At 42.2% G+C, this 15,545-nt stretch overlaps 1 protein-coding gene across 1 annotated transcript in view; it reads right to left on the reverse strand.

The window, feature by feature from the left end:
* The window catches only part of LOC137431082 (CST complex subunit CTC1), a 441,606-nt gene that overhangs the window by 89,961 nt on the left and 336,100 nt on the right, over positions 1-15,545 (reverse strand). The window contains exons 7-8 of the mRNA XM_078782659.1: positions 14,391-14,717; positions 14,117-14,245 (exon numbers count right to left, since the gene is read on the reverse strand). Of these exons, the coding sequence (XP_078638785.1) occupies positions 14,117-14,245; positions 14,391-14,717 (456 nt within the window). The remainder of the gene's footprint in view (positions 1-14,116; positions 14,246-14,390; positions 14,718-15,545) is intronic.

The following is a 15,545-nucleotide window of genomic DNA, read 5'->3' on the forward strand; positions in this document are numbered from 1 at the left end:
TATACAGACTGCATCCTGGATCTCAATCATCCTTCTCTTCCCGTTGCTTTGACCTGCATTTTTGACTCTCACTCTGCTCATCGTTCAGTCATGGCTCCCAATCGCAAGACCAGTGCCGGAGATGTGTCAACTACCAAGACGGAGAAGAAAGTGATGAGCCTGAGCCAGAAAGTGGAGCTGCTCGACTGGCTTTCAAGAGAAGAGAGTGCAGGCTCTGTGGGCAGGCATTACAGCGTCAACGAATCCACCGTTCGCTGCACACGGAAGAAGGGGAAGGGGATTCGTGAGAGTTTCAGCGAGCGCTGCATTGAGTACAAATGTGGTCACCCATGTCTGGAATGTGCACATGGAAAGGATGGAGAAGACTCTCAGAATATGGATTGAGGACAACATGCAGACGAAGGACTTCATGCTGAAAACCATGATGCTGAACCGTTCCCGAAACCCGCTCACCATGGACGAGTTGGAGGCCATTCCAAAGGTTTCCGAGGAGGAGGAGGAGGAGATGGGCAGTGATGAGGAAGGCTGCCGAGGTCCAACCTCACAATGGTGGTGCTGGAATGGCACAGTTTGGATAGCGCTGGAATTGCTTGTGTGGCGGCGATGGCAACGTTGAACTGGTACAGTGTGGATGGTGCTGAAATGGCCTTGCAGGGTGGTGACAACAGCGCTGAAGTGGCCTTGCAGGGCAATGATGGCAGCGCTGAAATGCCATTGATTGTTAATGTAATGTGTGTGCTTTATAATGTAATGTGTGCATGGTTGTGCTGAAGAGAAGTGCAGGGAAGGAGAGGGTTAAGAGGGATCGGGGAAGTGATTAGAAGGTTATAGAGATTTTAGATGGGAAAAATATAAAGGGGAATCAAACCTGCTATACACACAACGTATTTCTCTGTCCCTGATACGAGGAGAAGGATAATCTAACTATACAAAGTGATGACATTTAAGGGCAAAGTGACAGGTGCATATCATTCTCTTTATATATTGACTGCAATCAAATCTCAATTTGTTTTTCGATTTCCTTCATCTCCTTCCTTTCCACAACTTGACAACCGCATCCGCTTCTTGTATGCTCGATTCTTATTTCCTAGTTTTAATTATTTATTTATTTTACTGTGACATAAAGTTCCTGGAGGAGCTTGGACATATACCACATGCAGGACAAAAAGATTTGGAGACAGAAAAAAAGGAAGAGAGGAATTGTGACCTGAGCCAAATACTCAAAGGGGAAGTTCAAAAAGGTTTTCTTTTTGTTTTTGCATACAAGATCGAGGCTCGTGTAAGAGCTAACATTAATCACAAAAAAACATAAATGGACACATAAAACATATAATGAAGGGAGCGGGAGACAAGATGGGAAGAGAGAGGGAAGCACACAAGTACAACAGCAGAGAACAGGGACAACGGGAGATCTGTGGGAGGAAGAGGTCTTGGGGGGAGGAGGCGTGGGAAGGGGGGGAGGGAGGGAGAGTATAAAACTCATGGACCCTGCTCGGAATTCAAGGAAAGAAGTCGGTACTTCAAAAAAGTGGATCTGGGGTGAATTAATGGGGGTAGAAAAGATCAAGGTTTTGGATGGGGGAAGATAAGAGATGGTGGTGAACAGCTGTTTTAAAGACCTGGAGGGAGGAGTGGGATTGAAGAGAGTGAGGGAGTTTGTTCCAGAGGTGACAGTAAAGAGGAATAAAAGAGTGAAGGTGAGCAGAGAGTCTTGATTTTGGCAATTTCACCAGAAGAGGGTTGCTGGCAGATATTGTGCGACCTGTAGGAATATTTGGGGAACAGAGCACAGACAGAGCTGGGGGAGCAAGGCCGGAGAGGAGTTGGTAGAAGACAGAAAGACCACCAACCCGCCTGCGGTGAGAGAGACAAAGGCCCTCGGAGTTAGCTTCATCGTGCGAGATTCCAATGATTCTGAAAGCTTTGGTTTCTACAGCGTGAAACCGAGCTACAGTCACGTGAAAAAGTAAGTACACCCAATGTAAAGTTTTGACTTTTTCAACATATTTCAACATACAGCTATTTGATCTTCATTTCAACAATATTGATAGATAAAGGTGATATAATATAACAAATATCATGAAACATTTACATTTTGTAGTCTATTGTATAATTTAAATAAACATAAATGCAAATTTCGCATGTGGAAAAAGTAAGTACACCCTTGGCTCCAATCGGTGGTATTGCCCCCTTTGGCAGAAAGAACCTCAAGTAGGCGTTTCTTATAACTGTCTACCAGTCTCTGACATCGACTGAGAGAAATTTTTGCCCACTCCTCCATGTAGAATTCTTTCAGCTGTGCGATGTTTGAGGGGTTTCTTGCATGCACAGCTCGTTTCAAATCCCCCCACAACATCTCGATGGGATTTAGATACAGGCTTTGACTTGGCCATTCCAGAACCCTCCATTTCTTTATTTTCAGCCATTCCTTGGTGGATTTTCTGGTATTAGTCCTTGTGCCCACCATCAAATTTTGAAGTTTGACTACCAAAAAAGAGGGCAAGTCGCCACTATATTTTTCAGTTAGAATTATATATTGCCTGTATGAAAAAATGTGATGGACATTTGAATTCGATAGCTGAACCCATTTTGGTGGCCATTTTCCAAAATGGCCGCCAATTTCATATTTCATCAATTTTCATATTTCATATCTCATAAATTTGGCCGTAACTTTTAATCGGCTGGTCTGAGGCACATGCTCCGCGACATAAGATATGTTCAGTATGTCATTTGGCATATTTTAAAGTAAACTAAAAGGAAATTGGTTAACTAGCTGTCGAGATAATTGAGAAAATATGTCACAAATGTGCAATTTCAACGCAAAAATGCCCAACAAAACCTGATATCATTGCAATATATATTACATTTTTTCATATTCCAAGCAACATGTAAGACTAGCTGAAAAATATAGTGGCGACGTGCCCTCGTTTTTGGTAAACAAACTTCAAAATTCGACGGTGGGCACAAGGACTATATCTATATATTTAAATATAAATGCATCTATCAAACCAGCAAAATATAATAGATGTGTTGTTTGTGTATTCTCAGGTATTGAGTGAATCCCAAGCCAACAAGACAAACCATGGCTGAAGCAGATTGAAATCGAAAAAAGGGAAATTGTCTCTCCAAACATGCATTATATGCATGAAAGCGTCACCACTGCATGAACTAGCATCACCACAAGATGAACAATCATGGGTCGTATTGCAGGCAGCCACAAGGGTAAGGCAATTTGAACCAATTCTTAATTTGAAACATGATTCAACTGGTATACCCACACTGCATTACCATAGACAATGCAGAGCACAGTTCACCCACAAAAAATCATTGGCCAGTTTGTCAAAACAGGAAACATCCACAAAAGAAGACAATACCTCAAACCCAAGAGAATCATCACGACAAGTGCGCACCACACATACGAGAGTCTATGACAAAATATGCATTTTTTGTCAGAAGACAACAAAGTATATGAGAGGTTCAAAGAGTCGTGAATCTTTGAAACAAGCTGTGGAACTTAGAGCAGACAAAACACTTCGCGAACTTGCAACCCAACGCCTAGATGAACGAATTCTTTCGATAACTTCACGGGACATCGTAGCGGCTGAAGCCCAATTCCACAGGACCTGTTACAGGGCATATACACGTCCACAGGCACAAAAACCTGCCCCAGATGAGAACCCTTACCAAGAAATAGAGAAAGCCACCCTTACGTCGCTATTTGCTCATATTCGGGATGATTTGTTTTCCAACCCACGCATTGTTCATTTCGCTGAACTTACTGCGCATGTAGTATCGGTCATAAAAGCACGGGGAATAGGAGAGGTCACAGATGCGACAAGGAACCACCGACGTAGAACTCTTGAGACTGAATTTGGAGAGTCCTTACATTTCTTCACAGTAGGTCGCCGAGTGTATGTTAGACCAGACAATTTGACGGCTGAATCAATCATGATTGACAACATACAATTGAAAAACAAACTGGACGCATACGACGAACAGCAAACATACAAATCTTTGCTCAATATGCCAAATGGCATACTGAACATATCTTATGTAGGGTGCATGTGCCTCAGACCAGCCGATTAAAAGTTACGGCCAAATTTATGAGATATGAAAATTGATGAAATATGAAAATGGCGGCCATTTTGGAAAATGGCCGCCAAAATGGGTTTAGCTACCGAATTCAAATGTCCATCACATTTTTTCATACAGGCAATATGTAAGGCTAACTGAAAAATATAGTGGCGATTTGCCCTCTTGTTTGGTAGTCAAATTTTATCTGGCTCATGGACTATATGTTTAGGGTCATTGTCATGTTGCAAGGTCCACCTTCGGTTGAGCTTCAACTTCTCCGACAGATGGCCTCACATTATCCTCAGGCACCCTCTGGTACAATGAAGAATTCAGAGTGGATTATATGATGGTGAGCTACCCAGGCCCTGATGCAGCAAAGTTGCCCCAAACGATAATATTTCCACCACCATGCTTTACAGTTGGTATCAGGTTCTTGTGTTCAAATGCTGTCTTTGGTTTTCGCCAAACATGTCTTCTGGTACTGTGGCCAAATAGCTCTACCTTTGACTCATCTGTCCAGAGCACATTGTTCCAGAAGTGCTGGTCTTTGCCTAGGTGTTCATTGGCAAACTTTAGTCATGCCCTGATGTTCTTTCTGGACAGCAAAGGTTTCCTCCTGGCACACCTCCCATGTAGACCAAATTTGTGCAGCCTCTTTCTCATGGTAGACTCGTGCACTTTGACATCAACAGTGGCAAGAGCTACCTGTACGTCCCGTGATGACATTCTGGGGTTCTTAGAGACTTCTTTCAGCATGTTGCGGTCTGCTCTCGGGCTGAACTTGCTGGGGCGGCCTGGCCTGAACAAGTTGGCAGTTGTTTGGAATCTTCTCCACTTGTAGATGATCTTCCGGACAGTCGAATGATTGATTTCAAATTGTTTGTGGAGATCTTTTTAAATCCCTTCCCAGACTCGTAGGCATCTATAACCTTCTTTCTGAAGGCCTCAGAGAGCTCTTTTGATCTAGGCATGGTGACGCCGCACACTTCAACAACAAAGAGCAAACCAAACTAAATGTCTGAGGTGTAAATAAGACAGGTTCCTCCAAGATCCTCTCTAACGTTGTTCTAATCATTTGCACCTGAGCTGGTGCACCTGATTCTAATTTTAGGTATTTGAAGTAGCGATAAATGTAGGGGTGTACTTACTTTTCCACATGCAAAATTTGCATTTATGTTTATTTAAATTATACAATGGACTACAAAATGTAAATGTTTCATGATATTTGTTATATTATATCACCTTTATCTATCAATATTGTTGAAATGAAGATCAAATCGCTGTATGTTGAAATATGTTGAAAAAGTCAAAACTTTACATGGGGTGTACTTATTTTTTCACGTGACTGTGGGTGTGAGGCAGGAGCACCGGCCCAGTGGGGACAGCAGTATTCCATTTAGCTGTGGATGAAAGCCTTCTATGTGGTGAGGAGCTCAGGTGTGTCAAGGAAGGACTTCGCACGACGGAGGATGCCCAGTCAGTGACTGGCTTTGGAGGCCAGCTTGGAAATGTGGTTTTCCCAGGAAAGATCATGGCAGATAGTGAGACTCAAAAGCTTGAGTGACAGAACTTAAAGGTATGTACTGTATCTGCATCTATGCTGCACACACACCCAAATAATGGGGCTATTTATGTGCAGTGGTTGGGGGTGGGGGAAGGGGGAAGGCGCAGAGGTAATCTAATTTGTATAATGGGCTTGATTGACCAACATCACCACGTTTTAGAAGTTTGTAGGTTTGGGGTACTCTTTGCATTTTTAGGGAGTTGGTTCAATTAATGAACTGCACATGGGTAAAGAGAAAATTTATAACAATCTTTATCAAACAAGCGATTTAAACAAAACAGGTCGACCAACACATATGACTGCTTTAAACTGCTCATTATTATCATAGTTATTATTGTAAGCTTCACTCCCACACCATCCACACCCTCTGTTCACCTTTGACTGCTTCTCGTGCACATTTTATGTAAAATTCATGATAAACATGATGTAGAAGTATGCAGAGACAAAAGGAATCTTCGAGGCTAATTATCTGAGCAGTGCCAACAGCACATATAGTGTCAAAGGGTCCCCTCCCTCATACTCCCACCCTTCCCCCCTTTGTTCAACCCAAGGTGATCTCATGTCGGCCAGTATTACTGTTGGCCCAGATACCGAACTGTCTCCAGTCCCACCAATTATTCCACCACCAACAGCCATCGAAATGGCAGTGGTGTCATTTCAAAAGCACTTTGAACACAGCATCGCGAGGGGTTGAGCCTCAAGCAAAAGTCAGCAAAGACTGCAAGTCGGCACAACTCGCACCTCGTATTCCTAGCATCGTTGGTGTTGCCACTAATCTTTGTGTAATTTTGGTAATCATTGTGTATTTGCTGTTGGAATCTTCACTCGAGAAACACTCTGCGTATCTTTAGTTGATCGACTCAATGTCGCTCTACATTCCTCCCTCTTTGACTTGACTTCTAAATTTAACGATTTATTCATCAAGTGCGCACGCACGCACGCACGCACACACACACACACACACACACACACACACACACACACACACACACACACACACACACACACACACACACACACACACACACACACACACACACACACACACACACACACACACACACACACGACATTGATATGTGTATATATACACATATACAGTTGTGGCCAAAAATATTGGCATCTTTGCACTTTTTTCCAATAATGCACCATTTCTTCCAAAAAATTATTGAAATGAAAAAATATTTTGGTATCCACATATGTATTTCTTTGGTTTGCAGTGGAACAAAACAAAAAAGCTGAAAAAATTACTAAACCTTAGCTTATTCCATACGGAAATCTTAACATGGGCCAGACAATATTATTGGCATGTTTTAGAAGTTGATAGAAATAATTAGATTTCAAGCAGGTGATTCTACTTTGCTTTGGAATTGAACTCACCTTTGGTGAGTTTCAGGTGCCTGCAATATAAAAATCATTCAACCATTTTCAATGGAGAAAAGGAGTCATTCTGCTGTTTTGTGTCACTGTGTGTACCGCAATGAGCATCGAGAAAAGAAAGAAAATCAGATAATTGTCTGAGGAGGTCAGACACAAGATTGTAGCCAGGCATGGACAATCTCAAGGCTACAAGTCCATCTCCAGAGACCTTAATGTTCCTGTATCCACCATACGCAATGTTATCAGGAAGTTTAAGGCCCATGGCACTGCAGCCAACCTCCCTGAACGTGGACAGAAGAGAAAACTTGATAGAATATTGCTTTGAAGGATTGTTTGAATGGTGGAGAAAGCATCTCAATCAACTGCCAAACAGATTCAAGCTGACCTTCAGACACAAGGTACAACAGTTTCAACTCACACCTTCCGTCACAAACTCAATGAAAGGGGGTTCTCTGGTAGGAGACCCAGGAGGACCCCACTGCTGCTGAGAGAGAGAGACGTAAGAAAGCCTGACTGGAGTTTGCCAAAACACACCTGAACAAGCCAAAATCCTTCTGGGAGAATGTCGTGTGAACAAATGAGACCAAATTAGAGATTTTTGGTAAAGCACATCATCTCTATGTTTACAGAAAACAAGACGAAGCCTTCAAAGAAAAGAACACCTTCCCTACAGTCAAACATGGAGGAGGTTCAGTGATGTTTTGGGGTTGCTGTGCTGCCTCTGGCACTGGGTGCCTTGAATGTGTGGACGGCATCATTAAATCAGGAGATTACCAAGGCATTTTGGAGCACAATGTTCAACCCAGTGTCAGAAAGCTGGGTCTCCGTCGAAGGTCATGGGTCTTGCAGCAGGATAATGACCCCAAACACACTTCAGAAAGCACCCAGGAATGGTTCAAAATAAAACGCTGGACTGTTCTGATGTGGCCAGCAATGAGTCCAGATCTAAATCCCATTGAACACCTGTTATGTGGGGAGATCTGAAAACAGCAGTTGGGAGAAGGCACCCTTCAAATCTGGGAGAACTGGAGCAGTTTGTGCAAGAAGAGTGGTTCAAACTGCCATTAGAGAGGTGTAGGAAGCTCATTCATGGCTATAGGAAGCACTTGACTGCAGTTATTTTGTCCAAAGGCTCGTATAAGGGGCGCTCTCGCGCTTCTGGGTCATGCTGTTGTGCTTGCTGGTCAAGTCTCCATCTTGACCGTGTTCTGTTCTTTGTCCGCATTAAACCCGATTCGATCTGAGCCTCACTGTGTGGTGTCTCCTTAACAAGTAGAGACCGTCACCAAGTTCTGTATGTGTTGCATGCAGTGCGCACTGCCTCACAGCAAAGTGTTATGGCTTTGTTATATGTAACCAAAGCTGGCCGTGCTGATACCTAGTTATAGTAATGGACACCGTTTCTTGTACAATAAGGGCAATCATGTGTAATATTGCATTGTTAGGGTTGTGTTAAGATGATGATCGGTATCGTGACTGATAGAGTACTTGTTCGTGTCGTGAACAAGCAACTGTAAGTGCAATAAGACACAGTCAGTCTAATTAATCCTTGTCTGTTTCTCTGTCGGTAGAGAGCACACACGTAACTCGGTTCCACCTTGATACCTTACAAAATAGATATGATGTGTCTTTGTCCGATTTATAAAGTAGGTAATTTTGCAATTGAAAGTCCAAATATTCTTCCTCCTCTTCTTCACACTCAGCCGCGACGTCACACCCAAGAGTTGACCACCATATTTGTAGTTTGTGTGTTATACCGATACGATTGATCTCAAATGGTGAATGATTTTCGAGTTTCCACAAATATGCTGAATCTATGTGCCCTTGGTGGTTGAAGCAATACCAACCGAGATGGTTTCATGCTACGTCGATTGCAAATTGCTGAACGATTCTAAGTTCGCCAGAAATTGGACGAGGTTGTTCGAAATACAAGAGTGTGGATCTGGCCTACAAAATGTTCGCTTTTGTGCTCGGAACATTTTATAGAGCACTGTTATTAAACAACGGAGATGGCTAGATCTTTTGGTTATCCAATATGATTGAGACAGAATGTAACTCCCACAATCAAGCGGAAGAAACAGCCATTGCTCAAAACTGTAAGACCATCTCTGTCCAGCTACCAGCACATGTACCCTAGGCGATTTAAGCAGTAACACAGCACGACCACAAATGGCATTCCAGGAAAGTATGAAAGGGGATGATCCAGTAACATACAGAACACCTGGTGACCCTGCGATGGTGGGACAAAGCATTCGTCGCCCATTCTGTCGACGGTGTCCAAGTTTGCTTGGGCGGTGTCCGTGCTTCTGCTGGAGTAATATTACTGATTTATCAATACAAAATCTTTTATAAACTGTCAATTTAACAGAAAAACAAAACCTAGCAATCTGTAGTGAATGTGCGACCAGATTTTTCATCTTCACTGACACTCAGATTTGCGCCATCTTCGTCTGAATCGCTCACATAAAGCTCGAAACAATAAGGCTCCATAATTCCCCCGAAAGCATTTCCATCACCAAATTTTGTCTCCAATAGCTTCTCAAAAATCCCACTGATCCGTTTCAACACACCGAGAACCTAAAGTGTTGCTGATGAATGTGGAATCAATATCGGAATCCAAGCTCTACATTGACCGTTTCTCTATGTAAGCCTCCATTTGGATCAAGGGGGCTTCTGTCTGTGACGTCACTGGCGAAATTGAAAATGGACACGTCGGGCTTTTTTCGGAATTTTGTGATTCCCAAAAAAAAAAAATCTAATTTTTTTTCCCTTCAAATTAGACCATGATTAATGATTTTCAATGTTTTTTTTTAGAAAACAAAATTGCATTTGGGTTTCCCTTTTAAGATCTCTGCAAAGTTAATCTTCATCATTCCCATTGCCACAATTATCACTGGCACAATTTTGTCGCTCTTCAGATTCCAGGATATTTTCACTTAATTTTTTATAGATCTTTGGCATTTGGTCATTTTATTGATTTATGTGTTGTTTAAGCCAAAATCGCTGGGAACTGACACCTCAATTAGCAATGCCGTTTTTTCTTCAGGTCATATGCGTGCGCCAATTTCTTCTTTTCAACTGTCGTTTTTGGTTCATGTTTCCATGAGTTTTCTATGAAGAGGATGCTGAAGTTCTTGCAGATGTGCTAGTGGATTACTCTACAAACCCTGTTGCGCCTTTGTGTGTACAGCTGTTCTTAAATGACTTTTTTACATCCCAATAATAGGTGACTCATGCTTTCTGTTTCTACCTTGCAGAAAATCTCCCTGTCAGATTGACTCAGTCCCACCATCTTCTTAAAGTAACCATGGTCTTGGGCATTTATAATAATGATTCATTCTCAATTCCAGTTGAGCTGGCTTCTTAGCCATTACAAAGAGCCTTCTTTGTCTACTCCTAATCTGTCCAACTATTTTAAGCAGTGAAGATGCTTAGATATTGGGTTAGTCCTTCCTTCTATCCGTCCGTCAAAAATGAAGAAGACACTTTCTAACCCACCATGTTTAATTCGAAATGGTTCTAAAGTGTAATTCCAGAGGGTTCTAAAGAGTAATTCTAACTAATGGGTTCTAAAGGGCAATTCCAAAGGGTAATTCTAAAGGGTAATTAAAAATGGCTCTAAATAGTAATTCTAATGGGTTCCAAAGGGTAATTCTAATGGATTTCGTTGGCTTCTCGGCTTTGCCTATTTAATATTAAAAATGCCAAACTGAACCGCTTCATTCAGACACAGGTGCAATAGTTTTTTTTCTAAATTCTTGCTCTTTTATAATTTACGCAGTCATATCTGTTGATATTTCGCTTTATATGTTTCTTTCGTATTTTTTGCAATCGTTGGGGCTGCATTAGTTGCTGTTTCGGTTTTGTGCATGACATACTCCATTTTCACCTGTCTTTGGAAGATTTTTCCTCCGTGGGTTAAGGATACCTTATCTGGCTTGCTGTCTTCATGTTTGCATACAAATTGGATTCTGTAATGTGTTGAATTTTTCACATATTCAGCCAGGTCGAAGAGTTGTCACTCTGTGTACTAGTTGAGCTTAATCAGGCCTTCTTCTCGTCTTGGCAGGTACATTCTCGGAATGCACAGATTTTTGTAAAACATTTTGTGGATTGTGAATAGGTTCCTTGTTTTGATGTCTAACTTGTTGATTTCTGATTGTGGTAAGTTTATTATTATGCACCTGTATTGGAATACTGGTATTGCTAACTGGCTTTGCTTTTGTTTTTCTGTGTGATATATGTTTTCAGGATCAGTGTCCTTCTATGCAGGTATTCCTTGGTAATTGATTTGCACATTTATCGGTGACATATTTTGTGGCCCTCTTATACTCCAAGGTATTTTTTATGTTGAAGGCTCCAATCACGAAATATATAGTCCTCATCTAGGCCCGACCTTAAATAAAAGAGCTGCATTGATAGAAAAGTGAAGAAAGAGATATGATCGAATTCATACTGATCGAATCAAGCGTTGTACTTGCCAAATTATGACGTCATTATTACGGTACTGATGACATCATCATTAACATATCTTATTCCCCAAGGGGAGTGCTTGACATTGAGCCATATTTCATTTTTTTCCATGGAGTAATTTCGGAGATATAGAGGCACAACTTTTTTCGATTTTTCTAAGATGGCGCCTGTACAACGTGACCAATGACATCATAATTATCATTAGAACAATTCTACAGGAGGAGCCGCTCATAGTCTGAAAATTTCGTGTTCATCGGACAGTTGCAGAGGAATTTTTTTTTTTCATAGTGATCAGATCAAGCGTTGTACTTGTTGAATTATGACGTCATAATGGAGGCACCTATGACATCATCATTAACATACCTTATTTCCCATGGGGTGTACTTGACAATGAGCCAGGTTTGAATTTTTTCTATTAAGCGGTTTGGGAGATATAGAGGTGTAACTTTTTCCAAGATGGCGTCCATACCACGTGACCTATGATGTCATAATTATCAGCAAAAAAATATACAGGCAGAGGCGCTCCTACGGTAAAATTTCATGTCAATCGCACCAACGGTTGCCAAGAAAATGGATTTTTAAAGCACAGATACGGCACACGGCACACATACGGCACACGGCACACATACTGCACACGTACGGTAACGATTGCTTCACCCCACTTTTCGCTTCGTGAGCGCAAGGTAACTAGCTCCTGCCCATTATCCCATAAAAGTATCAATGCATATGACATGATGGGTCAATTTTAAAATTATATATGAGCCAGCATTGCCACGTAGTTGAATTATATACGGACAAATATGTCACGCAGTCATATTGCATATGGACAAGTATTTGTGCACGATCCTAAAAAACAAACAATCAAACAAAAAAACACAATCATTCGAACCGATGAGCAAATATGTGAGCAGGAAATGCAAATGTGTGAAGCGAGGCAGGCATCAATAAGGGATAATATGAGGTATGGCTGAGAAAGTGTGAAAGTGAGATGGGGTAGGGGGGTGGGGTAAATAGTCCAAAGCATTGTTTGTTTGTTTTTCATTATTACATCTCGCTTAAAGCGGCCACGCAAGATCGGACAAGAATGAAGGAGAAATAGTTTGGTGATGGAATTTAAGTTTCAGTGAAAGCAATGTTTTTTGTCATTGATGCATGCAGCTTTATTGCAGATTTAATATGAAAAACAATTCATGGCGATGACTAAAAAATCTGCTTAGCTTTCAAGTCATCAAGAGCATTAAATTTCAATTCAGCCACCATATTGTTATTTTGGTGCTCATCCAAATATACTCAAAGGCAAAAGTTATTGTGACACACAAACAACAAACAGAATCAGTGTTAAACTTTTACTGCCGCGAATGAAATGTTATTACATGGAAAGACAAATGTTTCAAGGTATGGTAACGATCAACAGTCCATAAGAACAGCGCACCTGGCATATGCAAATGAGCCACAACACAAGAGGGGGTTCACAAGCAAGTTCACACGGTCAGTAGCGAGTGTGTCCACCTTGTGCATTGATGCAGGCCTGGCACCTTCGCCTCATTGAGGCCACTAAACGTCGATGAAAGTCCTTGGGAAGATCATTCCATATCCGAGGAAGGATTTGGCGGAGTTCCTGCAGCGTTTTTGGAGGATTCGGATGACGTCGTAAACGTCGCTCCATTTCATCCCAGACGTGTTCAATGGGTGACAAATCAGAGGATCTTGCAGGCCAGGGTAACACATTAACATTGTTCTGATTAAGATACTGCTGTACAACTCGAGCAACGTGTGGTCTGGCATTATCGTGTTGAAACGTCACTCTAGGGCCGTTCTGTTGCAAAAACGGTAAAGCGGCCATTTGCAAAATCTCGTCTCGGTACCTCACAGCATTCAAGTTCCCCTCAATCACAATCATTGACGTTCTTGCTGCAGCTGTTATCCCACCCCAGATCATAACGCCCCCACCTCCAAAACGATCCCCTTCCAGAACACATGGCCTGATGTAACGTTCACCTGTGCACCTGTAGACACGTGTCCTACCGTCAGCTCGGTGAAGCTGTGCCAAATGGTGTTTCTATGGACGTTGAATCGATGAGCAACATCACGCTGCGAGGTACCAGACCGGAGCATACCTATAGCTCTCCATCTGTCATTTTCCCCGAGGTGTGGCATGTCGAACTTGTTCCAGAACGATGAATAGAGGTGTTTTTCTGGCTTCTGCACTTCTTAAGACTGCATTGAGTGGAAATGATAAGCGTCTGGTTGTCTGGCCTTTTAAAGTGAACATTGCTGGCCATTTTTTCGAATATGTCATGCTTCTTGCAAATTTCATGCAATTCGAACAACAACTGCTTGGTTGCGTTTCTTTGACCATTTTAACACACTCTTTCTCTGGTTCAAATCCCAAAATTCATTCACAAGATTACCAATGAAAAAATTCCATGTCACACTAACTTTTGCCTCTGAGTATATTTGACTTTTGTGATAATACATTGTATAATTTCAAATTTATCTCGTGCTGGTTTTGCAGCTTTGCATTGTCCTGAGAATCGACTTTATTTGTTGGTCTGCGTCCAAGGATATAAATTTGCGGTGCAAGCTGCAGAAATTTGGGAAAGACCATTGTTGGAATGCACTGACCTGCACAACAGCCCCCAAGCGAAGGCCTTTGCCCAGACCAAGACACGGCTGATAGGCAAGGCAAAGGCCCACTTTGTTGTCGAGTTCGTACAGCCCAGCCATGGCATACAACACAGCGGTGATTTGACCCTGCAAAAGAAGAACGGTTAGGAAAGTTGAATCCATGCCATTTTGAACAGGAAGTGAAGTGGGCATTCTGAACCGATGAAGGGAATTTTGATAGGTATGTTAATCGTGACATAAATTAAAAAGAAAAAAACAGTCAAGATTATACCTGATAGGAGCAAACTCGTGATTGCACATCCTTCTCCACCATTTCGACCTCTCCCTCAAATGTTGCAACTCTTCTCATCTCAACTCCCCGGCCTTTCGTAACCTCAGCCATCACATGGAAGTCCCTCGCGTTCAATCCACAGGTTTGTAGAGCATCCTTCAAGGCGAGCGGTTTTGTGCAGGTCTCGCGTGCAGGCTTCAATTGAGAATCAGATGAAGCAACAAAAAGTTGCTTTTGTATGGACTTCAATGAAGATGCGTACACGTTTGTTATAATGACATCTTCAAAATGGCGAAGACAGCTGTGCCACACCAGCTTATCCGGATTCTGAAAACAAGTAAATAAATTTCCTTTAGGAGAAATTTAAACATTCTGGTGATCTGGTCAAGTGTTCTAATGGGGATTAAGGAAAACAGACTAAAATAATGAATAATTCATTCTACACTTTCAAAACATAAGCAATAATATCATTGAACATCTCAAAGATATGGTCCCAAAAAAGAAGGAAGCAGTACAGGACCAACAAACCACCTCAGGTCATCCTCCATCTCTACCCGTGACCCTCATTAGACCTCCCCCATGTACGTTTCCTTCATTTATCTCCTGTGTGTTATTTCCCTTGTAGCATTCACATGTATCAATAGATCAGTGCCAACATGTGTGCTTTTGCCCTCTCTTATCTCACTTTTCTATGAACCTTGACTTTGTACAAGTTACAACAAGCGTTACGCCTAGGTCCCCCGTCGGGGAAGTGATGCGAGTTGACAAAATGGAAGACGCAGAAAACATGCTATGATATGATATTTCGCTCACAAGGTTCAGACATATATATGGTGGCAGCCATCTTGGATTTTGATGTGGCGACCCAATTTTCAATAGCGTTCTTCCTTATGCCGAGATACACCCACACACCAGATTAGAAGTTGGTACTTCGCTTATTTTTCAAGATATTCCTCTCACAAGGTTCAGACATACATGGCATCAGACATACATGGCGGCGGCCATCTTGGATTTTGACGTGGGTTGCACCCACACACCAAATTCGAATGCGGTCCTTCGCTTACGCACGCACGCACGCACGCATGCACGCCCGCACGGACACACGGACGGAGGGGGAAACCATAGTCCCCCTTTCGCTCCGCGGTGCGACGGGGG

The sequence above is a fragment of the Myxine glutinosa genome, chromosome 7 (assembly GCF_964187855.1).
Source record: "Myxine glutinosa chromosome 7, kmMyxGlut1.1, whole genome shotgun sequence".
Lineage (NCBI taxonomy): Eukaryota > Metazoa > Chordata > Myxini > Myxiniformes > Myxinidae > Myxine > Myxine glutinosa.